Raw genomic sequence first — 27,330 nt, forward strand, 5'->3', positions numbered from 1 at the left:
CAGGGCTGTCAGAAACATATTGCAACAAGTGAAGTGATGGAGGCAGTTATTTTTTGCATGTCAGGTGATGAAAGCCAGATAGAGAACATGCACATATTATCCTTTCAATTAGATTTATGTCTGGTGTTAGAGAGAACAAAGGAAGGGATAGAAAATTAGATATAATTCTTATTTGTGCTATTTTTCCTTAGCAACAGTTCCCTACATATGTGTATATGTTTATATATATATATATATATATATATATATATATATATATATATATATATATATATTTATTCATAGCTTTACATTTTCTATTGACTCCTGTGATTTTGTAAAGTAAGAAAAACCTCAGGGTAATGATTCTCTGAGTGGAACACTGAAGTGGTTCTGTGTAGTTTTGGAGAAGAAATTTAAACTCAGAATTCTAATATTTACATGATTAATGAGGTAACAATACAAACTTAGAAATAAACATTTTTTCCACAACTGAATAAATAAGCTGTTCTCAGAGGAAAATAAAGGTGGCAGGGTCCGCCACATATAAACAGAATAAAACAGTATGAAATTTAGTTGTCGTTTATCCAGTTGATTCAGTCGTGACACTGAAGAGAGTTTGTTTATTAAGTTGGTTTAGGTGTAAATGCATCAGTCAATGAAGATCTTTCTCATCTTACCCTAAACTACATAGTGCACCTTTAATATTTCTGCTGGAATTAAGACCGAAAGAGAATTACGTTAAAAGATCGCGCTGATTTGCGTTCACAAACGAGCATGTTTTTAAACATCAGCCGCTGATGTCGCCGCTCCCTGGTAATGAGCTGACATGGGACCGATTACCGCCGCTTGATTTGCATTTTCTTTTACCAGAAACTCACTAAATATTTTGCCTCCTCACAAAGACTTGATGCTAAATTATTCACCAATTTTTTAAATCTTTTGGCAAATTGTTGTGTTTGTCCTTGAATGGCTCGAGTTTATTTGGCTCACACGTGCATCCTGAATGCAGTGTAATTACCTACAGTAGCTGGACAGGACTGGTAAACCAGTGGGAAACCAACTGTCCACACAAACACGCACTCTTATTCAAAGTCCTCCATTGACAAGATAGTTAGTGTCCTCAAAGCTCTCCACTTTGCAGGAAGATCTCCATTTTTTAGGCAAATTTATAAAAGCTATTAAGAACTTGATCGTTTGAGCCTCTCTGTTGAAGTCTGGGGGTTTTGCAGACTGCTGAAAGCCTTGTATAACTACGCGGTTGTTAGTTGTTATTTTCCCCGTGAAAGAGTTTGCCGTTATACACACAGTGTGAGCATTTGATGAGAAATTGAGCAGCTTTGAGCAAATACATCTTTAGAAACAGTCAACTAGCCCCGGGCTGTGGCTGGTGAGAGATTTCCATATCAAAGCTCAGGTGAGAGAGGGAGACAGGGAAGGCAGAGCGAGGAAGGAAAAGAGGGAATGTGAAGGAGAGAGTGTATTGGGGGGGGGGGGGAATGCAGGGAGGGAGGAGAAGGAGGTGATGAAACAGACACCCACTCCAAAAGAGTTCTAGCCCTTGTTATTCTGTCGCTTTTTTTTTTCGTGCAGCACAGTTTAGTCTGCGTGTGTCAGCGCTGTCTGTCTCAATCTAAACTCCTGCATTAAAAAAAACACACACACACACACAGAGAGGGGAAGGTTGGAAAAATACAAACCAACACCTTTCTTCTCGACTCGATACCACACGAAACGCTGTCTCTACAACCTCATGTCTACTGGCGCTGACCGCAGGAAAGCAGAAAATGGTTTTCTCCCGGCCCGCTGCCTAACATCTGACCTGTGAGCTCCTGCCAATATTTGGATCCCTGTTTAATATTATTACTAAAGCATAAAACCATCATTTTCCCTGGAAATATTTCTCTTCTTCAGCTATAAGTATCAGACCTGACCCCATGGAATTGATGGCGACACTCTAATTAATGGATGGAGTTTTCGTTTGCCGCTTTCAAAGATGTGTGCGTGTGTGTGTGTGTGTGTCGTGTGTGTGTGTGTGTGCCTCTGAACTGTATGCGTGTGTGTGTGTGTGTGTGACGAACATTATCCCGCTTTGTAGAGTTTTGTAATCCAGCCATGGACTCTGGCTAGAGTGCTAAAGTGCTGCTAACAAGGCCTGTTTAACATTCTCTCCCCTGCTCAACATACAATTATTCCACTTCGCTGCCATTAACATGTACAGTAGGACTGGGCTTTTAATTGGCCTGATATGACTAATGCCAGATCAACTTGGATTTGCTAATTAGTTTTTGCTTTAAAAGTGCCATCAGGACATGAAATATTCATTGATGTGAGGTGGAGCGAGGACTGTGGGTGGTATTAGTGGGATATTAGTGGTATAGGCAGCCTGTTCCAACGTGCTGCATGGGAGAAGAGATTGAACCTACATTGGCCTGTTGTGGTCGCTTATTCATACTTTGGGTGAGGTGTTAGTTTTTCGTCATAATTTTAGACACCCACACACACAAAGGGACGCGCGCGCACACACACACACACATTCATCCTGCTTGCACAAGCGCACACCACCTCCACCACCACCATTCTCAGCATCACAAGGCCACCTCTTCTTCTCCAGCCCCCACCTCCTCTCCTCCTCTCCTCTCTCTCTCTCTCTCTCTGCTCTCATCTCCCCCTCTGCCCTCCTCCCCCTTCCCATTATTTCATCTCTCCTTTTTTTCTCTTTTCCTCCTGCCTCCTCGCCTTTCCTCACCTTTTTTTTTTTTTACCGCTCCTTCACATTCACCCTAGCCCCCCATCCTCCCTGTGCCCTCTGCTCCATCCCAGCTGCATCTCCCTCGCTTCCTCCAGATCTCCTCCTCCCTCCTTTTTCCTCCTCCTCCGCTGTCTTCTTTTTCTTTTCCCTCCCACTCCTTAATCTTCCACCTCTCCTCCTCCTCCTCCTCCTCCCCCTCCTCCTCCACCCCCTCCTCTGCTGTAAGTGGGCCAGGTGCCTCCTGTGGCCTCCCCTACTCCATTTCTCATTTTTACCCTTCCTCTACTCCCTTTCTCATTTTTACCCTCTCCCTGCTCTCTTTCTCATTTTTATCCTTCCCCCTGACCCTAGCTCATATTTATACATCCCCTTAACGCAACAGTGAAGCAACAATGGACGCAGGCTCAAGTTTTTCCGCTCAAACACAAACGTTCTTTTGGCTGAACGCGGCGTCGGCTGCCAAGGTGAGCCGTCCGAGTTAGAATAACTCGTCCCCGTAGGTTCGAAGGTGACGTCTCGGAGGGGAAGTTGGATTATTCTGATTTATAGGGGATTTTTCAGCACTTAAAAACAGATCCCGGGCGTAATATTTTGTGAACTTTACAAATCGGTGATTAAAGTGGAGTTCCGTCGCTGCTGCTGGACAATTTTTACGAGCTCTCCTGTGTCAGTGTAGTTCCCTTTACGAACGAGGGAGGCGAAGCCGGTCCAGATGTCAACAGAAGTGAGAAAGGTTCACATCCCCTTTTCAGTGGCGAAAGGCAAACCCCCCCCCCCAACGGCCTCCTCTCTCTCTATCCAAAGAGCAGAAACCAAAACGAGCACATGCATGGGAGTCTCATTGTTGATGCCTTTTTGTTCTGTGTGAGCTGGCGGTGCGCTTTTCACCTTATCTCATCCTCTCTATTTTCTTTCTTTTTTTTTTTCCCCCCTCACTCTTCCTCTTTTCACTCATTGTCATTCCCTCCGCCTTTGTCTCCGGCTGCCCTCTCCTTTTTTTTTTTTTTTTTTTAACTCTCACTTTCTCACCCCCGCACCCATTCCCTCCTGTCTTCTGTCTCACCGTCCCCCTCCCGGTTGTTTTGGTGAGTGCGCTGGTGTGTCACGAAGGGGGTGGCTGTTGACTGGTGGTTGGTGGTTTGGACGGACACCTGATACTGGCACTGCCTCACAATGTGGGAATGTGTAACTTGCTCAAAATTAGGTGGGTGTTGTCCTCGGCGATGGCGAGCTCGATCGTGAGAGTTTACACAGTGGTCCTTTTGTCTCTCCCTCTCTCCTTTGTGTCTCTTATGTCTGGCTTTGACACTTCTGTACATGAATTTGCAGTTCTTTCCATCGCTGTCTGAGGAAAGGGGGGTGGGGGAGAAAGCAGCAAGAGTTCAAAAAGCCTGCAAGCCATGGCAGCAGCTCATGTTAGTCAACAGGTGACAGTCAAACGTCAAGCTGCGTTGGAGTAAACAGGTTCTGAGTGAAAAGACGGACAGATAGGGAGAAGGGAAAAAGGGACGACAGAGGGGTGAGGATCCAGGTGAGGCGTTTGTCTGGTTGAGCCTCGCTCTTCGTCAATCACAGCCGACGCGGTAGCCTCAAGCGACACCGCTATCCGCGCAGAACTCCGTAAGAAAGTTGCTTGTTTTAAGCAAAAAGAAAATCTCCACCTGAAATTTTTTTGGCAGTGGCTTCAGCAGCGAATCCACGAACAGCCAATCGCGGCGCAGCGTGTAAACAAAGAAGACAAAGGACTGTAATGCTTTTGCATCTTCACTGATTACTATTAGAGTTTACTCAGCGTAGGGGGGGGGGGGCTGCAGCCAATCTGTTGCAAAGAGCACTGTGAAGGGGCAGACCCTCGGTATCGACGCTGCGTATTGATGGTGATGAACATCTCTGGTGATACACTGTGCGCGGTATTGAACTCTCGAGTCTCGCAGACAAAACCGAGCGTCGTCCATGTCCAGCGCTCCAGCAGTCCGCGAAGCATACCCTAGCACGCTTCGCAACCATCTCCTAGTCTTCTCTTTCCTGCTTCTTCCATCTCTGTTATTTTTTCGCCATTGCTCTTCACTTTTCCTTTCCCTCTCTCTCTTTTTTTTTCTTCTTCTCGCATCTCCCTCCCTCTTTCTTACCCTTCACTGTCTCTTTTCTGACTCCAAAATGTGAGGCTCTCTATATTTAGATGCTCCTCTCCTCTCCCCTTGATTTCTCTCCCTTTATCTCACCTCCTTTTTTTTTTTTTTTTTTCCCTTGCCGTTGAAGGACAGATTCGCAAAAGCGCTCCAAGATTCATCAGTGTTGTATAGTAGCTGCTTTTTGATCAGCTTGATGAGTGACAACGCAGCCTCGGGCTATTATATACAAATGTGTTTTTATAAACACTCGCTCTATCTATATGTAAATTACCATGCTGCTCAGTTGTTGTATGGTGGGCTCGGGGAACGTTACTTAGGAAGTTATTAGTGAATGTTGCATGTCAAGGGCTAAGTTAATATAGTAAAATGATGTGTTTTCCTTGTTTGCGCGTGCTCTGGAGTGTTTGTGAATTAGATTAGCTGGGAGTGAAGTCTCTTTTAATATTTGCTCAGAGGGGGGATGGAGGGTGTGCCTGTTGTCCTTGCGAGTACACACTTAAGCTGCGGCTTTTTCGCTCCCCTCTTTGCATGAGCTCATTGTAAGCCGCGGCCCAGGCGTGGATTTGAGAAAGATGCCTCTGTTTGCCGTCTGACAGAGCGACAGTCACACAAAGTTACCTTCACACACACACACACTCTCTGGACAATCCGCCTCGGCACCAGATAGCGACCGGCCACCAGCAGTGAGTCACCGGCGTTCAGTCATTCACCCGTACGTTCAAGAACAAACAATTAGCTTTTTCAGTCCTCAGACATTTATTCCTTTAGGATGGGTATTGTTCTACCATATGCTCATTTTTTTTTTTTTTACATACTTCCTCCTGCTAACCCTGCGTTTCATTTCCTCCATGCTTGCTCCGTGTGTGTGTGTGTGTGTGTGTGTGTGTGTGTTCTTGTCTGAGACCTTTGTGGCTGGTGGCTGCGGTGACTCTTTTAACAGCTCGGGAACAGGCTGCCTGCGTTCTGTGCAGTACAGTCATGTACAGTCGTGTCTAGCTGAGTCGTGAGTGGTTGCTTTTTTTGCCGTGACAGGTTTTGTGTTAAGACCTACGGAAGAGTCTGGACAGCCGCACACAAGCAGAGACACACTCTGAGTGGTATCGCTGGAAGAGCGAGAGATCACGGCGGGTGTTCAAATGTGAGTTTTTGAGATGCTCCGTAGCCTTTACATTGTCATCATCACTTTAGCCACAAAGCCATTTGGCGCTTTTTCTAAACAGAACTGAGATACGACGAATGACGAAATTGGAGTGAAACTGGAGGAGAAACGGCGAAGGGATGTAAAAGTCAGCTGGAGGGGAGAATTTAAAGAAAGTTCTGATTTGTCTGTTTCAGTGTAAGGAACATGGGCGGCCAGTTGAGTTGTGAAACTGAAAGTGGGGGGGGGCACCCGAGGCTCACCCAAATGTGAGTTATACGAATGCGAACAACTATATGTATAGTACCAGAATCCTATACTGGTATGCTATATGTCCAAAAGTATGTGGACACTCCTATCTAATACTTTGTGGCCCTGTACTGTGATGCAGAGAGTTGGGTCGCCTCTTTCCAATTATGGGAAATCTGTAGCCTACATTGACATTTCCGACGTTAGTGTGCTTCCAATTTTGAGATGGCCCTGTTTCAGCATTGGGAGAACTTGACTGGCCTGTTGCAGAGCGCTGAACTCAACCACATCAAACACCTTGGGCATGAACTGGCACACAGACAGCGAGCCAGATCTTATCATCTGACATCCCTGCAACCAGGCTCCAAACGTCTGCGGAGAAGCTTCCCAGAAGGCCGTAAGAGCAGCGTATTAATATCTTTTTTTGGTGACCATTTATTTTTATTTATTTTTATTTTCTACATTTGAATGTATACGTCAACAGGTAACTTCGGTCAGTAACATAATATATACAGGCTTGGGGTGTAACAGAGTACATGTGACGGGATTACATAATTAGGATACAAAAAAAAGGCATTCTGGTGAAATTACGTAAAAAAAGAAAATGTAATTATATCACAGAGGATTACCAACAGGATTACAATTTAAAACAAAGAATGATGTACTAGTCTGTAACCATGCACATGCGACTTAACAAATCTCATACAACAACACTCTGGTCTCAAGTGAAACCGAACACAGTCATCTTATTACTCTCTCGTATTTATGCACACGTATTTGCTTTTGAGGTCATCCAAAAGTAACAGTAAGTAATCAAGTTACATTAGTTTAATATTGTGGTACTGGGATTAGTTAGCTGATGACATTCTTTAAGAGGTAGTTAGTGTCTAAGTACTGTATCAGAATACAGTTGTAAAGTCACCTTCCCAATCTTGAACATTGACATAGTAGACAGGTAAACAAACAAAACCAGGAAATGATAATTAGTCTATAATATTTCCACCCTCTCTTGATATGTTAATCTCAATGCAGCCCTACCATCAGGACAAAGGCGGCAATACATACAGAAAGTTAAGAAAGCACACACCTGATATACATTTAGTGTAACTCGGGTGTCTGTATATTTTTGTGTGTATGTGGTGTAAGTACAGATTTGAGACATGAAAGTCAGTATCCAAAAAAAGTTGGATCGTTTGTCTTCATTTTCCCTTTCAAACAAGAACAAAACAAGCACAGTTTCTTTACAGACCATGTGATGGTCTTTGGTTGATAAGACTCCGGATCAAATGAAATCTTCAAAGAATGTTTTTATCACCACCCAGATTTGGAAAAAAGGACGAATTTCCGTCTTAAAAGGAAAAAATGTGCAGCGTAAGACCAGTCAGTTAGTTACTAACCCTTGCTCGTGGGAAAAAAATAAATAAATAAATAAGCTGACCCAAAGAAAAACCCCTTACACAACGCACAGAGTTCCCAGAAGTCTAGACCTAATCCTGCTATTAGACAACGTCTAATTCCCTTCTGATATCAGGGTGTTTGTGCATCGGCAGATGAGTCTCCAAAGTCTTGCAGCGACATAACTGGGTTTTGCACCAGGAGACCACACAAGGTGATGCAGTTATTGTCACATGAAGACCCCCTCCTCCCCGTCAGCACCACCACCACCTTCTACTCCTACTGACAGATTCAGATACAGTAACATCCTGTAGGTGATTTCACTTCCCTGTGCCACACAGAAGTAGCCCTTTCCTGCCTTTTCTACCAGATAAAAAGTCAAGCTCAGTAATAATCCCCTTGGGGAATGATAAAATGATCAATCAAAACACATATGGCACATATTTACACTGACCACATATTCTTTTTGAGAAGCTCACACATTATTTGCACATACATTACCTGTGATTGCTCTATTGTAGACACTAAACTTTAGTGTGAAGTATAAGTCGAGTCCTCCGGCATGTTGGTCGTTCGACATTTGAATGACACCTCTGAACTCACACCTTAGTTCATTGGGGCTCCACCCCATTTTGCATAGGTGGCTGCCTTCTAACTGCAGCACATGTGAAACAAAAGCCTCACTGTCTGCCTATCTGCTCCTGTCCCGTCACCTGTTCTCTCCTCCCTTTCACATCCTCCATTCCCTTTTTTTTCATCTCCCATCCTTTCCTCCTTTATTTCAGGCTCTGTTTCTCCCTGTCCTCCCACCCTCCCTCCCGCCCGTGCCAGCCCTCTTTCTCCTGCCGCTTTCGTTGTCTTACAGTCCTCCTCGTCCGCCCCTCTCTCCGCTCCTCCCTCCCCTCCCGCTCTCCCCCCTCTTTTCATTTTGGGTTCTCCGACAGTGGTAATGAGATGTTTCATTATTTGCATTTCACAGCTTTTAATAGAGAGAGAATTTAGGCTAAGCCCCGGGTCGTCAGTCAGGGAGTTACCATGGGAGACATAGCAGGCTTAGGGGCCTAGAGAGAAAGATAGCCCAGAAACTACACACACATACACACTCGCACATGCACAAGTGCAACAGAGGAAGGGACGGATAAAAAGACAAACAGGGAGATAGGTAGATGATGTGATATGGCATTTGTCACCCTCTCTTCGTGAAGCCCTTGATATGTTAAATGGTGTCACTGATAGTTTGTGGGTCACTGGAGGAGCTTGAGGTGAAGTTGACACAACATTGACATCTGAGAGCCGCAACCCTTTTTCCGGTCATTCTTTTTAAATATTTTTTTTGGCCTTATTGATAGAACAGCTGAAGATATGACAGGAAACAGGGAGAGAGAGAGGGGGAGTGACACGCAGCAAAGGGACCCAGGCTGGGAGTCGAACCCAGGTCCGCTGCAGAGCCTCAGCACATGGGACGTGCGCTCTACCAACTGAGCTAAACAGCGTCCCTTTTCTGGTCATTCTTAACTTACCTTGGCTCAAAAGATAAGTCAAAGCTTAACACCTGTGTGGCCAAAGGGGAGAGGACAAGGAGGCGGAGAAGATTTGGAGCTTTTTCGACTGGTATCATAAGCTGGAACCAGAGGCTTACGGAGGCAGACATTTTGGCAGGGTTGCACTGAATGTGCAAAAAAGCGTGATGAGCAGCATGTAGGTCTTCAGGTGAGGGTGCAGAGCGTCCAGGTATTGTTTACCGGTGGCGAGTGTAGGAAGAGTGGGGGGCGAAGGATGAAGCGAGTGGCGCTAAGTCTCCCTAAGCCTCCTGGATCCTCTTTGGTCCCTCTCCACATGACATGGCTATCCTTCTTTGAGTCAATCTCTTCCTCCGCCTTGACTCCCTGGACTCCGGCCAAGAGCGGACGGAGGGGAAGGGAGAGCGTGGTACAGGCGCAAAACGTGGCATGATCAGAGCTGGTGGGGAAGGTGGAGAAAATAAAGGTGGACAGATGGAGGGACAGTGATAAAAGTGACAACACGAACACATGCGGAGAGTTAGAAAAGAAGTCAGAGATGGAATGAGAGATGAACATGAGCAGCGACTGATTCTCAACAGAAAATAAAGGACAAAGAAGCTAAGAACGAGCCTTTCACAGCGAATAGCTTTGTTGTGTTATTTTTTTTTAATTGCAGCCTCCATGCCTGTCTGTGTCTAGCTGTGTGTGCTTGTGTGTCATATGCGTGTGTGTGTGTGTTATTTTCGTCTGTGCCTGCCTTGTTGATGGGCTGCCACCCTGGCTTGTCCCGGAAGGCTGCCAGCTCCGTCGGATTGGGGATTAACCCCAGGATAATGGCCTTGATGCCCAGTTGAGTGGAAGCAAAGCTGTTTAAAAAATATTGGCTGCTTGAGTCACTCTCCCTTCTCTTCCTGTCTCCCCCTCTTTCTATCTCCTGTCTCTATCTCTCCGGCCTCGCCGCCTCTCTATCTCTTCTCTCTCTGTTTTTCACTCTTTTTCTATCAGTCCCGTGCTTCGGCTCTTTTGCCTCATTCTCTTTTCTCTCCTATTCTCTCCACCCTGCAACCTCACCACATGTTTGTAATGACCTTTCACAGGGCCTCATATTTGCAAATTCGGTTTCGGCTAACATCATTCATCACACATTCAGGAATTTAGCGTGGATTAAAAATGATAGCAGTAAACTTTGAGATCTAATGCAATTTTAATTTTTCACTTAAGCAGCAGAACTAGTAGATTTTGCTCTGTAAAGTAATGGCTGTCCTCAATCATGCTGTCATGTGTTTGAAGAAACAGTGGCTCCATTGTCCAGCTGAATATCCGCTTATGCATGTTGTCATTTTTTTTTTTCAGCATTACTTTCTCAGACCACGAGCTAGCAAACCGACTCTTTCTTCCTGTACCTTTTAAATTTTTCATATGTATGAGCATATCAAGTCAGAGACTGTCTTAATATCTTTTTTCCTGCGCCTAACATCGTTTATTTCTCTTTGTTTGGAAAGCCTCACATGATCTATAATTCATTCACAGCCCAAAACCTGTATGTCTTTTCCAGAGAAGCTGCCTGCTATCACAGGGGAGTGTGCCGGTGCAAGTTACTACTGGAAAATATGCAAAGAGGAACGCATTTCTTTTTTAGACGAACTGATAAAAATTGCGAGGCTGAGGCACGAGGCTGGGATGGTTGACAACATACATGCCAACTCTTGGCTACTAAATCCTTACTTGATTTCCACTCCTCCTCCTTCCTCACATTCATTCACTTCTAGTGTGTCCTCCCCACTGATTTTAAACGACAGAGCCAAGATAAAAGTAGGGATGTGAGCAAGAAGGGAATTTGCTGCTAATAGCTGGTCCTTAAAAGTAGAAACGAGATGAACCAGAAATGTGTCGGTACATGAAGATTGGAGATCTGTTGCACGCCGCGCTTAGATGAGTCAAACTCTGCGCAACAGCACAGTCAACTGACAAACTGTAGCCTCATAGGTGTCATCCGTACAACAAAATATTAGTGATAAGACAGATGTTAAGTTTTTTTCAGCCTGTTTGAGACATATCCATTCAATCCTCCATTGACAGTTTTTTGGGCACAATCTCTGAAAATTAATATTCACATATTATCATCTCCATAGAGTGCCAAAGTCAGGCCATTTTTTTCCAGTGGACAGTAGTCAGTTGGGAGAGGCAAATACTTTCTGGATCCCATTGTTGTGAGATTTGTGCCTTGAATCACACATATGATAGGTAAGACACTGGAAATGCACTGTGTTCAGGGATGTTTGCATCATTCATTGCTGTCCTTCATCTAAAAATAGAGCAAAACAATGGTCATTTTTGGCATTCGTTGACAGCAAACTGATTTTAAATGTGTCAGGGGGTAGTTTCAATCAGTCTGTTGGAGTAACAGGTGGACACACTGGATGTGTTACCTCTCACTTTTCATTTCGTCGTCCATGTTAACTGGTTATATCCTTCACACTGGATGCAAGTGAGCTGTTAGACCCTCCTCCGAGGCCCGTCTAACTTCTCAGTGTGGTAGCTAGCTAACTTACTTTTCCCTCATTAACATTATCAGGATCCCTGTTAGCATTGAAAATGTTGCCAAATAGGCGCTTTTGCTTTTCACTTTGACATCTGCCATGGTCTTGTCAGTACACTAATTCTCACAATACAGGTGAAATGTGACTGAAGCTACTCTGCTGCTGGTCCAGCTGCTGCAGTTTACGAATTCCGCCACTGCAAAATGACCATGTGGGTGGAGGCTAGGTAGTGTAATCGTGTTTGCCTGACCACACCACCGTCTTCACACCGCTAACCCCGGACATCGGCAAGCCTACTGGCCACCTCTCCAGTATTCACTCTCCTTTTAGCTCCTTTGTCGTTCTCCATGGGCTCCTGAGAAAAATGTCTGGCTCATAATCTCCTAAATGCTCCACTCCATTAACTAACTAGCTTGCTGATATCAGGGGCTGGTAGCATACACTCTGTATCAAAATGATTATGCTGAAAAAACATTGATGAGATCAGTAAAAAAGAACCAAAAACCAAAACTATGAGCTGAAAGGTGCTAAAACATCAACAGAGCTGAGACGGACTGGTGATAACTTTCCGTGTTTTGTCACTACAAGCGAACCTTTTCCACATCCTCTTATTAAGAAAATGGATTAGCGTAAATAAGGCAGAACAATTTTGTTAATGATCCTGAATTTACTAAAAAATGCACACATGCTTTTGTATTTGTTCAGTCTGCACATCATATGTTTTTCTCTTTTCAGATGGTGTCAGTCTGACTTTTCTCTCTTTCTTCGTGTAGTTTTTATTTTTTAAACACTCCAAGGCTCTGTAAACTCTGTGTTCATTCAGTTTGACATGCTCATCCCACAAAAGTCATGTTATCAAATAATGAGCAGAACTGTTAAATTAGTTGAGCAGAGGGCTGTAACTTGAATGCTGAGTGATTAGCTGAGGGTGGCAATTTTCGCATGCAGCACACTGGCCACTAAATGATAATTTGCCCTGACCAACTGGAAATCCCTTAATTCAAAAATAAATATAAAAACTGCTTGGATAGTGCCAACACACGCATGCAGGAACCTGCAGCCAGTTTAAACCTGTACCTGCGAGAGTGCTAATTAGGAGTGAATCAACAAACAGGATTTACCTGAGGAAATAGTGTGCTTCACGTGAGTGTTATTTGCTAAAATATGTTACGCTATCGTGCATCCACACCCCTCGTGAAAGAATTTCCCCTGGTTGTAACATCTTCATCCAGTGCGACATCTGAATATTGCTACGGAAATCTGTCTATGTTAAACCCCTTCGTAAAAAAAAAAACAAAAACAGAGTATCGCTCTGCCTCAGATCCAGAAGGACCTTGCGCCTTGTCTCCCCACAGTCCTGCGCGGTCAAGGAGGCAGAGAAGTGGCTCGGAGCGACAGGCCGCATTAAGAGAAACACAAGCAGGAGGAAGCCCCATTCTCTCACTCCATCACACGTCTCATCTCTTTAGTCGTCTGGCTGGGGCCTAAAGTGACTTTGCTTTGATGTGACCAGGACAAACCGGGTGTGATGCCATGACGGCTCTGCTACGCATGTGAGCGTGTGTGTGTGTGTGTTTTCAGTCCTTGCATGTGTTTGTGTATTTAGGAGCAGGGGCTGGATATGTGTGTGTGTGTGTTATGAAGGGAAAGGGGCTTTTGATCGTGTGTGTTTTTGTGAGAGGGGTGAAGGGGCGGGGGGAGTTAAGGAGGACATTCACTTTTGATTTGGCCTCAGAAGGGTGACAGGGACTCAGAGCTCTGGTGGCATGCTTTACTGAAACAGTCGTCTCTGACCACAAATAAGAGCTCACAGACTGTCAGCCTGCCTCCTGATGACTTTTTCCTTGCTTTTTACTCTTTTTTTTTTCCCCCTGCAAAATTTCACGGAGAGATGAAAAGCTTTTAGTTTAGCTTTAGTTTCTTTGTAGCCTTGGTGAGACTGCTAATGCTTTGGATGAGACACAAAAGTCTCTCTCTCTTTGCTTGATTGTGTGACAAGTTCATTTTATCTTACTTTCCCATCGTGTGTCAAGTGTATATTTGAAAAAAAAAAAAAATGTTCCGTAAATCAAGGCTGTGCTCACACAGTAGAGGGAGCGGCTCTTGGTCCTGTTGATGGTCTAAGCTCGTCGGGGGGGGGGGGAAGAGATGGAGTGGCTCTCTGAGGGAATGAAAAAGCCAGGATGAACACTGGAGAGGTTTATGTGGGTGTTTATGTGCTGTAAGCGGGGTAGCGCTGGGATTGGCTCCTCTGGAAAAGGGGTCTTTGACTGGAGGGATTTGGACATGCTGAAATTAAACAAGCCAATTAGGCGAGCAGAGAGTTTAGAGGTCAAAGCGCACTCCATTAAAGTTCCTCTTCTCTGCCTAACTACTAACTCAGTATGTCTCCGAGTCTGTTGAAGCAATAAATCTGATTAGACCTCTCCCTCTCCCTCTCCTTCTCTCAGTCCTTTGCTGTTGTTTTCCCTCCACTGATCATTGTTTTTGTTCAAATTTGAGGCACCATTTAGCACGTCGTTGGGTGCAATCCCAGCCACACATTCACGCCGCATTCATCTGAATTCGCACTCGCAGAACTTGTGCACTGCTTTATAGAAACATAGCCTCTTGTGTCAGAGTGCAGCACCGCACTGACGACATGATCATTATGTATTTGTGCATTGCTTTACCACGCAGATTTTAAAAAGTTGCTCTAATGAACTTTGGAGTCCCAGTTCTCAGGCTTTCTTCATTAAAACACACACACACACACACACACACACACACACACACACACACACACACACTTTTTTGTTGGGTTGAATTTTCGAAAACTCCAAAAAATAAATGTGTTAAGGTTCGTGCTTCACTGCATTAGGGCCATTTCGCCTTAAATACAAAAAAGAAATATTTTTTCTCTTTTCATTTTGGTCTTACTTTTAGGATTAACCCTTGGAGATTTTCACAGTAACTTGGAGCTACTTTCTTTGGATAAAGGTGAATAATTAAGTTGCTTTTTCCTGGACAGAGATCTGTTCTTAAATATACTTTTTTCAACGGCAAGAAATTCCATTTGCTTCCATATTATCCGCTTGAAGGCTTATATCTCAGAGACTCATATACCATCTAAATGGCCATAACACGAGTAATTTGTTTGTAATTTGGTTGAACTCTCTCCTTAAAGACGCCTGTTCAGTTACTGTCATTAGCATGTTTCCTGTTTCCTCGAGTCGAGTGCTTCCCATTGTCATCGCTTGTTGATTTTAGAACTTCAAAAATTGTAACAAAGATGAAAATGGAGAACTGAAGGACCCTGACCTATGCAACACTTGTGCGATGGCATTCTTGTTCCAGCTGTTGATTTGGGATTGCTAGCTTTCTTTCACTGATTCCTCTCAGCTTCCAATGGATAAATGTTTCAAATGGGGCTGACCGACGTTTGCTGTACAGTGACCTTGTATTTCACCATCTACATTGGCTGGAAAGAAACGAGGAATAGCAGGGCATTGAGGTATTTTTCAGTGAATAAATGACTTCTGTGTTGTGTGTGTGTGTGTGCGGTGCTTGGAGGGAGCCTATCTTATAGACTGGGCTATACAATTGAATATGCCAGCGGCCCTGAGAGAAGAAGAGCGGAAAGAGGAGGTTTGTCTCCAGAGGTGAGAGGTGGATACTCTCAATACCTCCATCAGGGCAACACTGTAAGGAAAGAATATCTCAAGGTTAGAAAGGCAATAGATTTTTTTTCTGTGTGAGCTGGAGGATAAAAAACACAACAATTGCGTCAAAACTTGCCTTTTGAGACTCTGAGGGACACGGTTTCTCTGTATTCACATCCAAGTTTCTTCCTCCTTGCAGTCCTTTATTTCTGACTTTAAGGAACGCCACTCAAAGTGAAGGTTGTGAGCTAGCAGTGCATTGATTAGACCCACAACTTTTTCTTTTTTTTTTTACCTATCTTTTTTGAAAAGGAGAGGCTTCAGCAGTTGTCACCGTCACTCCATCCGCCCATCCACTGCCGTTCATAGGAGGTGTGCTTGTCCAAGTGGACGTGGGAGACACTGTGGATTTATCTGATCTTACAAGCCATCAGGTTGAGCAGAGCTTTGCTAAACATGACCTGAAGTGTGCCGGCCCCCGAGCAAACGCTGCTGTCACCTTGGCCAACCCAAGCTGTCATCTCTCAGGATGGCCCATGAGAGCTGACAGCTGTGGCGTTCCCAAAACAAATCACTGCTGCGTTTGGTAACACTCTGCGTCCCCGCGATTTAGCCCTCACCAAGACGAGAGCGAGAGCGGCGGCTGCTAACGCTCTGGCTAATGCACTGCCTGAATGTGTGTGTCTGTGTGTGCTCATCTTCTTCTTCTTCTTCTCCTGCGTGTGGGTATATTTGTGTTTGCTCGGGCTTATGTGATTTCTCTTTGTTTTGCCTCCACCTCCTTGAATGGTTCGACATAGCGATGCACCCGTCTCCCTTTGTCTCCTGCTCTCATCTCTCTGTGGCCTTCAACTGCATCCCATTTGTTGTGTGGGCTCAAAAATGCCTCTTTGATGTCATCTAACCTGTACACAGGAGAAAAAAACACAGGCGATAATGTTTTTATCCGCGCTCAAGAAAAGAACATGTTACACCTTAGATCAATATTCGTGACCTAAAATACTAGAGTCTTTACGAGCTAATGGATTGTAAAAATTTTAATTTGAGCTTTTTCTGTGGCTTCTATTCCGTTAGATTGACAAGAAAATATGCCAACATTCCTGTCAGACTGCCATAAATCCTGTCAATTTTTACAAAAAAAAAAGTTGAATGTTCATCCGCTGACAGTTGAGCAGCTCCACAAATTGTCATTAAGGCTCTTTTTCTCTGTAGTTCTCAGAAAAACTTTGTGTTCACAACCCTAGAGTGAACTGTGCAAGATCAGAAACACTGAGGTGAAGGTTCAAGAGTGAATTTTCCTCTTAACTAGACAGTTGATTGAATATTCACAGTCGAAGGCGAGATGGGAACAAAAATAACAAGGAACTGAGAGTGTGTTTATTGATAAATTTAATGGTAAAGTGGTCTGTACTAAATGAGGTGTTTTTCTCCCTCTCAACTGTTTTTGTGAAAGTGTTATGCTTTTTAACTGACATTTTTAATGAGCTTACACACACTCACACACTCACACACACTCCCACGCACACACACACACACAAATGAACCTGTCAGACACGCTTAAAACACAGTCATTTTTGACTATTTGTTACTGGGCTGTTTTTAGACATCAAACTACAGCAGTTGAGATGTGGGCTCTATTGATGTCATTGTTTTTTTTATGTCACAGTCATTACTGAGATATCCTTACCCTGCTGGCTCGTCTTTAAAGGAGTGGTTCAGCTAAATTTGCTTTTCCCCCCCTCCATACATGAAAAAGAAACCGACGTTCTTAGCAGAGGGTTTGAATACGGCCATATATATATATATGGACTAGCTGAAATAGCAGAGATCTTGTTTTCTCAAGTCAAATTTCCATGCTGTGAATTTCATGATAACACTTACAAAATTTCAATATTACATGATGTGACATCTGAAGTGAATTTCTTGCGCGCCTTCTTTTGTTTCCCAGCAGACATTTGGAGGAGAGGCTTTTGTTCAGCTACACAGATGAACAACAGGAAGGAGGACATGGAGATCGCCTCTCACTACCGTCAGCTCCTCAGAGAGCTCAATGAGCAGAGGCAGCACGGCATCCTCTGCGACGCCTGTGTCATCGTGGACGGAAAGATCTTCAAGGCCCATAAGAACGTCCTCCTGGGCTCCTCACGCTACTTCAAGACTCTTTACTGCCAGGTAAGGGACTGCTACACTTGGGAGAATGGGTCAAGGGAGTCTGTTAAGTGCTTGTTTTTCTCTCAGATCATAGTCGTTTTGGTACTATGTGTTTTACCGCTGATAAAGTGATGAAATTGTTCTATCCTGCAATAGATAAAATGAATAAGGAAACACTGGTATGAAAGCTGTTTTAGCTTGGTAGCTCGCAGTGGGTAGTAATGTTCCCTCACAGCAAGGAGGTCCTGGGTCTCAATCCCAGCTGGAGCCTTTGTGTTTGGAGTTTGCATGTTCACCCTGTGCTTGCGTAGATTTCTTCCAGCTACTCCGATTTCCCCCGCCATCAAAACATGTACATGTACATACAGTCTTCACTCAGTGCCTTGATCAAGGCACTGGCTTCGACCTGAAGTTGGTCCCCAGGCGCTGTGCATTGGCTTCCCACTGCTCCCTCAAGTTAAATGCAGAAAAACAATTTCACTATGTTTGTACAGTATGATATGTAATAAGAATAAAGATTCTTCTTCTTTCTCAGGTTAAAAAAGGGGCCGAGCCTCACCACCAGACTACTGTCACTCACCTGGACATCGTCACAGCGACAGGCTTCAAAGCCATCCTGGACTTCATGTACTCTGCACACCTTGCACTCACCAGTAAGAACGTGATCGAGGTCATGTCAGCCGCCAGCTACCTGCAGATGACAGACATTGTCCAGGCCTGCCACAGCTTCATCAAGGCAGCACTGGACATCAGCATCCGCTCTGAGATGGCTGACGAACTGGCTGACTTTGAGATGGGGGCTGTTGCTGCTGCAGGCATAGGTGGAGGTGGAGGAGGTGGAGGTGCAGTAGGTATAACAGGAACAGGAGGTGTTGCCGGAGCAGGTTTAGGAGGAGGAGGAGGTATAGTGGGCATGGCATCTGAAGCTCTGGCCTCCATCATGTCTGGTCGCAGCACCTCCCCTTGGCTGGCGCGCCGCACTAGTCCGGCCAACTCTTCTGGGGACTCGGCCATCGCCAGCTGCCATGAGGGAGGCAGCACGTATGGCAAGGAGGACCAAGAACCCCCCAAGAGCCATGAGAGCCAGGAGGAAGCCTGCCACGACTCCCAGCCCGCCTGGCCACACGACTACAGGCCTGTCACCGTCAAAGAAGAACAGGTGTCCCCCGCATCCTCCTCTCATCCACGGGACACTCCCAGGGGAGCAGCCCAGAGCCAGGGGGAACAAGGAGCTGGAGGGGCTGCTGGGGGAGGCGGAGAGGGACCCTGGCAACCCCTATCAGGGTCAGGGCGGAGAAAGAACAGGAAGAACAAGGACACGGTCAGACATATTACCCAGCAGGCTGAGAGGAACTGGGACAGAGAGCGGGACAGGGAGAGAGACAGGGACAGTAGGCCCGGATCTCCTCTGCCCTCCATGCTGGCCGTGGCTGGATGGAACTACAATGGACAGGAAATCCCAGGTAAGGCTTTCAAACCTGCATCTTAGAGTGTTTTTTAGAAAGTACTACTGCATATTTCTATCTGACAAAACTGTCAGTGCTGTAGATTTGGGTCATCTCACAGTAGTAGTGACAGCAAGGCTTGCATTGTTGGTTCCAAATACTGTTTTATAGTGGATATGATGGTTAGGTTATTAGTTTAGTGTCACAACAACAGCTGGAATTAACTTGAAATTGCTCTCAGTATTGGAAGGATGGACACAGGCCAAAAGAAAGCAGACCTGCACTTTTCTTGGAAAGAACTTTGCGGTGCTGATTTGATGAATCTTAGGCTTTAGACTGTCCCAGAGTTTGGTAATGTTGGCAGCTACTTAGTTAGTTATCCAGTCATGTAATTAGTAAATGACTGGTGAGATAATAAGATTAGGTTAGATAATTAGATGAGAGTGTTGTCTCGACACTTAACTACAGTAGAATCTAATTTATCTGTGCTTCTCTTTTATTTTCTAACTGATAGGGCAGCAGTGACGTGCAAGCATTATAGCTGCTTTGTTGATTTTTGTTGAACTCAAGTTCAACAGAGTCTTCATGGTGCTTTATAGTACATGATGCATGTAATACTTTGAATCCTGCATGGATATTTCAATGCATGTCAGCCATTCGCACAGTTTACTAGCATGAAACATTCTCTTTTCCTCCTCTGGGTTGAGATTAGCAAGCTTCAACACTAACGTGTTAGGCCTAAGATGATTATCTCAAATCTTGGAGGTGTGAGGTGAAGCCGGGGTAAATGCAGATGGATAATACAATCCTCTTCTTACTGCAGTTTATGTAACACACACTCCCACATAAACATGCAAATGCAAGCACAACCCAAACACACACAAGCACACACATGTTTATTTTGAGAAAGCCTCTCTTGATCCTCAGGCTTTCTCAATTGTTTCACGAATTCCTTTACACTAAAAACTAATACATGAAAAACACTTATCTGCGTGCGTGTGTATATGTGAGTGTGTGTTTGTGTGTCTCTGTGTGTGTGTGCACTGGTGGGCCCAAGGCGTCGATAGGTAGATCATTAAAAGTAAGAGAAGCTAATCCTGGGCGCATTAAGGGAGTTGGCTGTGAAATGGGCACACGCGTCGCGCAGCAAAAGAAAACAGGATAATTGAATTGACCTGGGTCACTGCACGGATTACCAGCACGTCCTCGCCATCCCAGGCTCCTCCCCCTCTCTCTGGGGTTTAGGGAAGGACCTTCTGGAGAGGGCAAGAGGAGGGAAAAGACAGAGAAATGGAGGCAGATGAGAGGGGTAATGAGAGAGAGAAGAAAAACAGAGGCAAAAAAGAAAGAAAGCATCCGTATGAGCTTATGAAGGTTTGTCTTCTTAGAGCTAAGTGTCCTAAGTCCCAGATTTTCTGACCTGCGGTCAGACCTTATTACGCCGCCTAAGTACATCTTGTCTTGAGCTTCAGAGTCACACACATGCATGCCTACCCACACACACCCACAAACTAAATGCCACTATTTAGCCCGCTGGCCAGTTTAATGGTTCTGTGCTGTGGGTAGAGGGTAGGGTTTTAGTCTGGCTATGGTGAGGCAGCCATTACTGAGAGAGTGTTTTCTCACCTAAAGGTTAGAGGAAGTCTAGTGTTGCTGTTGGTGTAGACTCTCCTGGTGTTAGCCAAAAGACAACCATTTATCCCAGCTTTCAACTGGGTTTCTGGGACTGGGCTCACAGTGGAAGAGAGTGGGGGAAGGAGGAAACGAGAGGCATCATGAGGTTGTCAAGGGTTTGGGTCTCCTTCAGAGGGCTGACCCTACCATTTAGCAGTAAAATATCATTTTACCAGTGGGCTTAGATGGTTTGTAAGAGTGGTGGTGTATGACAGGCAGGATGTGTTTCACTGTTGTGTGTTCATTTAGTTTGCAGGAGGTGGTTTCTGTGTGTTCAACGGAAGTTTGGGGGATTGCTGAACAGGTTTAATGATGATGTACGTGGGATGGTGTGATGTTTTGTTTACTGGAGTGCTGTTCTGTGATGTCCATAAGTTCACACAACGAAAAGGCTTGTTGGTTTTGACAAAGTCGGAGTCAAAAATACACAGACTCTCTCTGGGCTTATTGTCTACTTAAGTCTTAAATCTCCTTAAGTCTGGATTTTCTCACCTGCAGTAGAAGATCTGATTTAGATGTCTTGGCATGTAGAAAGTGATTTACGGTTCTATTTTAAAGTTTCTAATTACAACATTGAACAGCCCAGAAATGTAGGTACGGTTGACAGGTTTTTTTTGCATTTTGTTTGCGTCTGCGCCAACTATAGCCATTCATGTGAATGCAATAGCTCAAGAATGCTGAAAGAATTTCTTCAAATTTGGTCCACCTCGACTCAAGGATGAACTGATTAGATTTAGTTTTGAAAGGTTAAGGTCACTGTGACCTAACAAAACATGTTTAGGTCATTAATCAAGAATTCATGTAAAAAATAAGGACAGAATTTTATATAGAATATGTCTAATGATGACAGTGATGAAGTTTCAAAGGTCAAAGGTCAACTTTTGGAAGAGCAACTGGTGCATTCAGGCATACAACCGCATATACATTAATTCCAGTTCATCATAATCAATAATCAAGCATTATTCCACGGGAAACTAATGAAGATGTCTAAATACACACTTTATTGCAATATTAATGAAAGTAAGAAAACATCTCTTTATACAAATCTGCACCAGACGTTAACTGATGCTCCATCCAAGTTTCGTGGGTATCTATTCTGTCGTTTTTAAATAATCATGCTTTATATTTACATATATAAAACTGTACCATGATTGTTAAATTATCTCTCAGACAGGTTCACACTGCATTGTTTCAATGATGTATACCACGGTAGATCTATCTTTAAGTGATAAGTTGCATCAAAGTAATCCCACATTCATTTATTCATTGCTGTTAAACGATAAAAAACAAAAGACATGAAAAGTTCGACATATCAAGCAATGTTTGATTGCTAATTGACTAAAACAATTTATCCATCATAAAAATCATCAATTAATTTATTGTTGATCAAAATAATGGACTATTTTCACAGATACTCTAAGCCACAGACTTGATTCATGAAACTAACAATGGCTCTGTTCTGGTAAGCAGTGACTTCATACAGCAGGCTCATGTCAGAACCCTGAATGTGACACACCTGAATAACATGCAGCTGTTATTAATGTTACTAATTTACACCTATTTGTTTCCCGCTACAACAAGTGAGACATTTTTGATGAGAGAACAAATGTGTGTAACTGTGTGTGTGTGTGTGTCTCTTTGTCGATGTATGTATGGGTGTGTCTTCCTGTATTGCTATCGTTATGTGGACCTGTAATATTAACTGCTTCGTGAGGACTTTTCTGCTTTGTGAGGACATTATGGACGATTCTTAAAACTTGTTAATCAAATGTCAGTCAGGTTCCTCACAGAGGCGTGTGAGTGTGTTTGTGTGTATTTATATGTCGGGGCTGTTGTTTCATGGAGTCCAGTTGTTTGTTTCTATGAAGGAATATGGTCGGTATAAAGGAGAAAGGGCACCTTCAGTCTGAGATTAGCTTAATTGCTTCATTCTTTATTGATGAGAAGTGCCTCGACACACTCTCTCTCTCTCATTCATGTGTGATCGGTGCTCATGCTTTATTATTAGAGACACTTATATTACATACAGCACAGTGGCTGCTTTACCAAGGATTTTAGATGGATTATTCTGTAATATAAGGATAATATATGGCCGTGTAAAGGCTCAGTGTATTAGCGCAGAGCTGAGTCAAAGCGTTTTTTTTCTTCTTAAATGCCGCGTGCCTGTGTTGACATAAACAGCTGCAGGAATTAGGATTTGTTTTCTTTAGATCCCCTTCCCTTGCAAACATCTGCTGTGTTCACTTGATGTCATTATTAAGGCTGCTATGTGCTCAACTTCCTTTTCTCTCTCTTTCTAACGCTTGATCTCCCTCTTTCTTCTGCTCACCTTGTCTGCTGATACAAATATTTGAAAATCTTGAATTGGGAGAAAGGAAATCAGCACGGCTCGCATTGCAGTGATCTGATCACGTGCACAATACTATATTGGAGGTGACAATTTTTTGAGGAGGGGAGTTTTAAATAGTCTCTACTTCTCCTACTTGTGTCCTAAACCTTTAAATAATTACCTGAAATTATTTTTAGTTTGGCCCTCGCTGCTTCTTCCAGACCTGGATTAAAAAGCAGCTGCAAATCAAAGACAGAGCGTTATGAAAATCAAACATAAAGCTTTTCTAAATTAATTATTCAGTATGTTCGTCTTATGTATTATGCCTTACACCAGCCTCTCTTCTTGTAATCCGTGTAATGCTGAAATGAGCTGATTAATTAATGAGTTAAACAATAATATGAAAAATGTTGACTAATTGATTAATCATTTATCAAGCAAAATTATCAAACATTTACTGGTTCCAGCTTCTCAATTGTAAGGACGTTTTTTTTTTTTTTTGTTCCAGTTTTGTTTGACGGTGAATGGAATATTACCTACCTTGGGGCGGTTGGTTGTGCAATGCAAGCTTAAGAAACTTGAGATAATCATCTTATTAAAATGGATGGAATCTCTGTTAGTTTGTCTGTCCTTCGATTTTCTCGACAACCATTCATCCGATTGACTTCACACTTGGTGGGTGTTCTTCTGAGGACCCAAGAAAGTGCAGTGTCGAGTGTGAAGTCGTTTGGACGAGCTTTTGTTGAGAAAACTGCAAGCAAAAAACATCACCCTGCAGAGCTGCAGAGTCCCCGCAGTTCCAGGCGAAGCAGTTCCAAACCCACAGTTACAGACCTACGCATGCGTGAGTTTCAACTACAGTCGGTTACTACATTAACTCAGAGCAATTTAGAGAGATCGTTATGCTTAATCCTCTGTTTTATCTGCTTATTAGACATTTTGATAAACTTACAAAGAGGTAAGCTAAATGTTACATTTTTGATACATAAACTGATTTTTATATTATTTTTAGTGTGTATTGGGCATACGTTCAGTCCGCTAAATGTCAATTAACAAAGAAGCAGAAGTAACAATGACAATAATTATTACTGATGAGGCATAGCTCATGTTTTGGAAAAGATAAACTGCATAAAACTGGTGGTGTATTTGGTTTATCACTGTGTTAGTTAAAGAAAGGTGGGAAGAAGCTGGTGGCGTATGCGTCTTTATAAAACAGGAACTGCTCCATCTCCATCTACAACTTCAGGGGCTTTCCGGCTCCACAGGTCAGTGATTTTGAGAAATCTGCAACCAGCAATACTGGCCCTTTACGAACAGTAAATGTATGTACTGTGTAGTATGTACTTTACTTGAATATATCCATTTTCTACCACTTAATATTTCCACATTACTACATTTGGAGGCAAATATTGTATGTTTTAATACACTACATTTATTTGATGACTTATGTTACTAGTTACTTTGCAGAGTGCACTTGAGTAGCACATTTTTAAATTGATGTTTTTCATCGTAGATGTTTTAAGACTATAATATTTATATGACTTTTCACTTTTTACTTTTACCAAAGTAATATTTTGATATCTTTACATTTACTCCTGTATGAGTTTGGTGTACTTCTTACATCACTGCACATGACGAACGGTGTCTTAAAGCCCCTGTGGCAATGTGATTGATGAGGGTGGGCTATATAAGTTAGAATTCCACTTCCTTTCAGACTCATCATGGAGTCTTTGCTAAAGAGTAACATATAAGGAAATAATCACATGAAAGACTTGACGGGTATTTTATAAAATACAGATCTTTCAGTTTTTAGAAGAGTCATTTTGTCCTCGAAGGCCCAACCTTCTAACGTGTGACATTGTCAGTTTTTTTCTTTATATTCATTGTGTCACTATTGTCACTATTATTTCTTTTATTCAAGTCAGTATCATCTCTTCAAAAGATGTCGCGTCGGACGCGAAACTCATTCGCTCTGTGACACCTACTCATAGATTGTGAAGAAGCTATAGTAAAAACATGAGTGAACAATTGATTTATTTCCTACTTCCTTTATACTTGGGGCAAACACCAGCTTGATCTCTATCCCACATAATAACAGCACTGGAAATACTTTTTGTTTGGTTTTATTTTCGCTGGTATTAAAAAACACACACACACACAAATGGTGACCTTTAGTGGCAGCTTGGGGGATTTTGGCAATCCGGTACATGGCCGGTGTGATGTATACACATACGCACGCACACACACAACACATGCACACAGCTTAGAGCATCTGATTATGTAGACGTGAAGAGTTCAATCACACGTGGGCTGTTCTTTCCATTTCCCTCTAGCTGTTGCACATTGATTACATCGAGAATCTTTTTTGAAATCCAACATCTTTATCTGACTGTCTTCCTCTCCTCTCTGTGGCTTCAGAGTTCCCCTCCTCAACCACTAATACACACACACACACACACACACACATACACACACACACTCACACACACTGACATACATACACATGCCCACGGAGACACACACACATACACACAAACCAAACAAACAAAAAATAAAAGTGAAATCATTTTTCTGAAGAACCTTTTCCTGTTTATTCCTGCGAGCTTGGGAGCGCTGCAGTTAGCGCTGCATGTTTTGGCTTGTTTGAGTTCAGACCATCATCCTCTGGAGCTCCTGGACTCACCTGGGGCCCGCAGACAGGCGCTGGCACAAACTGCCCTCTAGTTTGCACTTCCGCACAAACTTTCTCTCTTTTTTTTCCCTCCCTCCCTGCGCTCGTCTCCCCAAGTCTCGGCAGTCTAAAGGTGAACACTTGAAATAATGAATCGGATCCCCCTTTCGCCCCCTTCCTCTCTGTATTCCAGTTAAGACTCTCCCCATAGTATTTGCACTTCATTAAACTTGAAATAGGTTTAATATTTAAAACACCTGAACAGATATCAACCCTCTCACCCCGCGCACACCTCTCCACTTTTTCCTCTCCCTCCTCCACGCTCTCGGTTTTTATAATCTACTCTCATATTTCCTCCCTAATTCACTCCTTCTTCATTAAAAACCAAAATAGATTTAATATTTCAGACGGTGCTGACTTAATTTTTAACCCCTTTCTTCGCAGCCCAGTGCTTGACACGCCACGGGTTAGATAACGACATCGTGTTGAGGCCTCTCCCCCTGTATTTCCTCCTGTCTTTCTGGTTCATCTTTCTCACTCTACCCTCACTCAGTGTATTACCGCTTCTGTCTCTCGCTGTCTTTGTACTCCAAGCCTCTCTCTGTGTCTCGCTTTGACTCCCCCCACACACTCACATTTTGCTCTCCCTCTTTGTCCTCTGACTGCACAGATGATTTCAGCCCTTTTCCTCCCACCCTATTGACTTTTGTGGCCTGCATGTTCACCCTCCACCTCCCCTCAGTTTCCCCTGCTCCCTCCATCCTCTCCTTCCCCTTTTTTTGTGCCCTGCCACCACACGTATTCACACTCATCTCCCCCCTCATCTCTCAGTAGAGGGTTGAGTATGCTTTTTAATTTTATTCTTCTTTTGGGATTTTTTTGACAGATGACTAAAATACTCTCCTTTCCCCCTTTTTTTCCTCTTTAGGTCTCATGTCGGCCTCCTGCTCGGTTTATACATTTATATTGAAAAAAAAGTTCCATTATCACTGTGGTAACCAATCATTTCTCACCACCCACCAGCCATCTTTGTCATATGACCTCACATCCTGCTGGACATTATGGGCAGTCCACCAGCTAAAAGCCCCTTCTCCTACTCCACCACGCCATCGCACCACACCACACACACATTCGCACAATTTTTCACACTCATGCTGTCTGTCTTTTTCTCTCGCAGCACTCTCTTTCCCTCTCTCTCTCTCTCTCTCTCTGTTCTCAATACTGACACCTGCTCTATTTATAATTCTCTGGCTTTAAGAGAGCCATTTTGGACAGGAAGCTGCCCCCTCCCCACTCCCAAACATGGCTTTTTTCCAAAACGTCAGCACCCCCTACTTCTCCACCTCCTGCCCCTGGAACAGGCCGAAGAAGAATTGCTAGGTGGAGAAGAGGAGGAGTGTTTGTGTGTATCTGTGTGTGTGTGTGTGTGTGTGTGTGTGTGGTGGGGGTTAAAGATTAGCCATCCCACCCTGAGTGCACCTGGGTTGGGCCCATGTGTGTGTTTTAGTCAGCCGCGGCCCACACACATACTGTACGCACTCACCCACTAACTTACACGCAAGTATATAAACACATGCATTCATCACAACTGCAAATGTTCTGTAAAATGTGCGCACGGCACCTACATTTCGCTTCAAAAACCAACTACACACACACACACACACACACATCTCTTGGCATTGATCGCTCAGGTCTAAGAATTAAACTACCCAGAATGCATCCTGAAACAGGA

The 27,330-nt window shown here is 43.7% G+C and overlaps 1 protein-coding gene across 4 annotated transcripts in view; it reads left to right on the plus strand.

The window, feature by feature from the left end:
- zbtb46 (zinc finger and BTB domain containing 46) overlaps window positions 1-27,330 on the plus strand; it is a 68,939-nt gene that overhangs the window by 4,910 nt on the left and 36,699 nt on the right. For 3 of the 4 annotated variants that reach the window (XM_030423203.1, XM_030423207.1, XM_030423206.1), the window contains exons 2-3: window positions 17,277-17,500; window positions 18,015-18,942. In XM_030423203.1, the coding sequence (XP_030279063.1) occupies window positions 17,315-17,500; window positions 18,015-18,942 (1,114 nt within the window). In that variant the 5' untranslated portion in view covers window positions 17,277-17,314. The remainder of the gene's footprint in view (window positions 1-17,276; window positions 17,501-18,014; window positions 18,943-27,330) is intronic. The other variant, XM_030423205.1, reaches the window with a different exon arrangement.

Source organism: Sparus aurata, chromosome 7, assembly GCF_900880675.1.
Source record: "Sparus aurata chromosome 7, fSpaAur1.1, whole genome shotgun sequence".
Classification (NCBI taxonomy): Eukaryota; Metazoa; Chordata; class Actinopteri; order Spariformes; family Sparidae; genus Sparus; species Sparus aurata.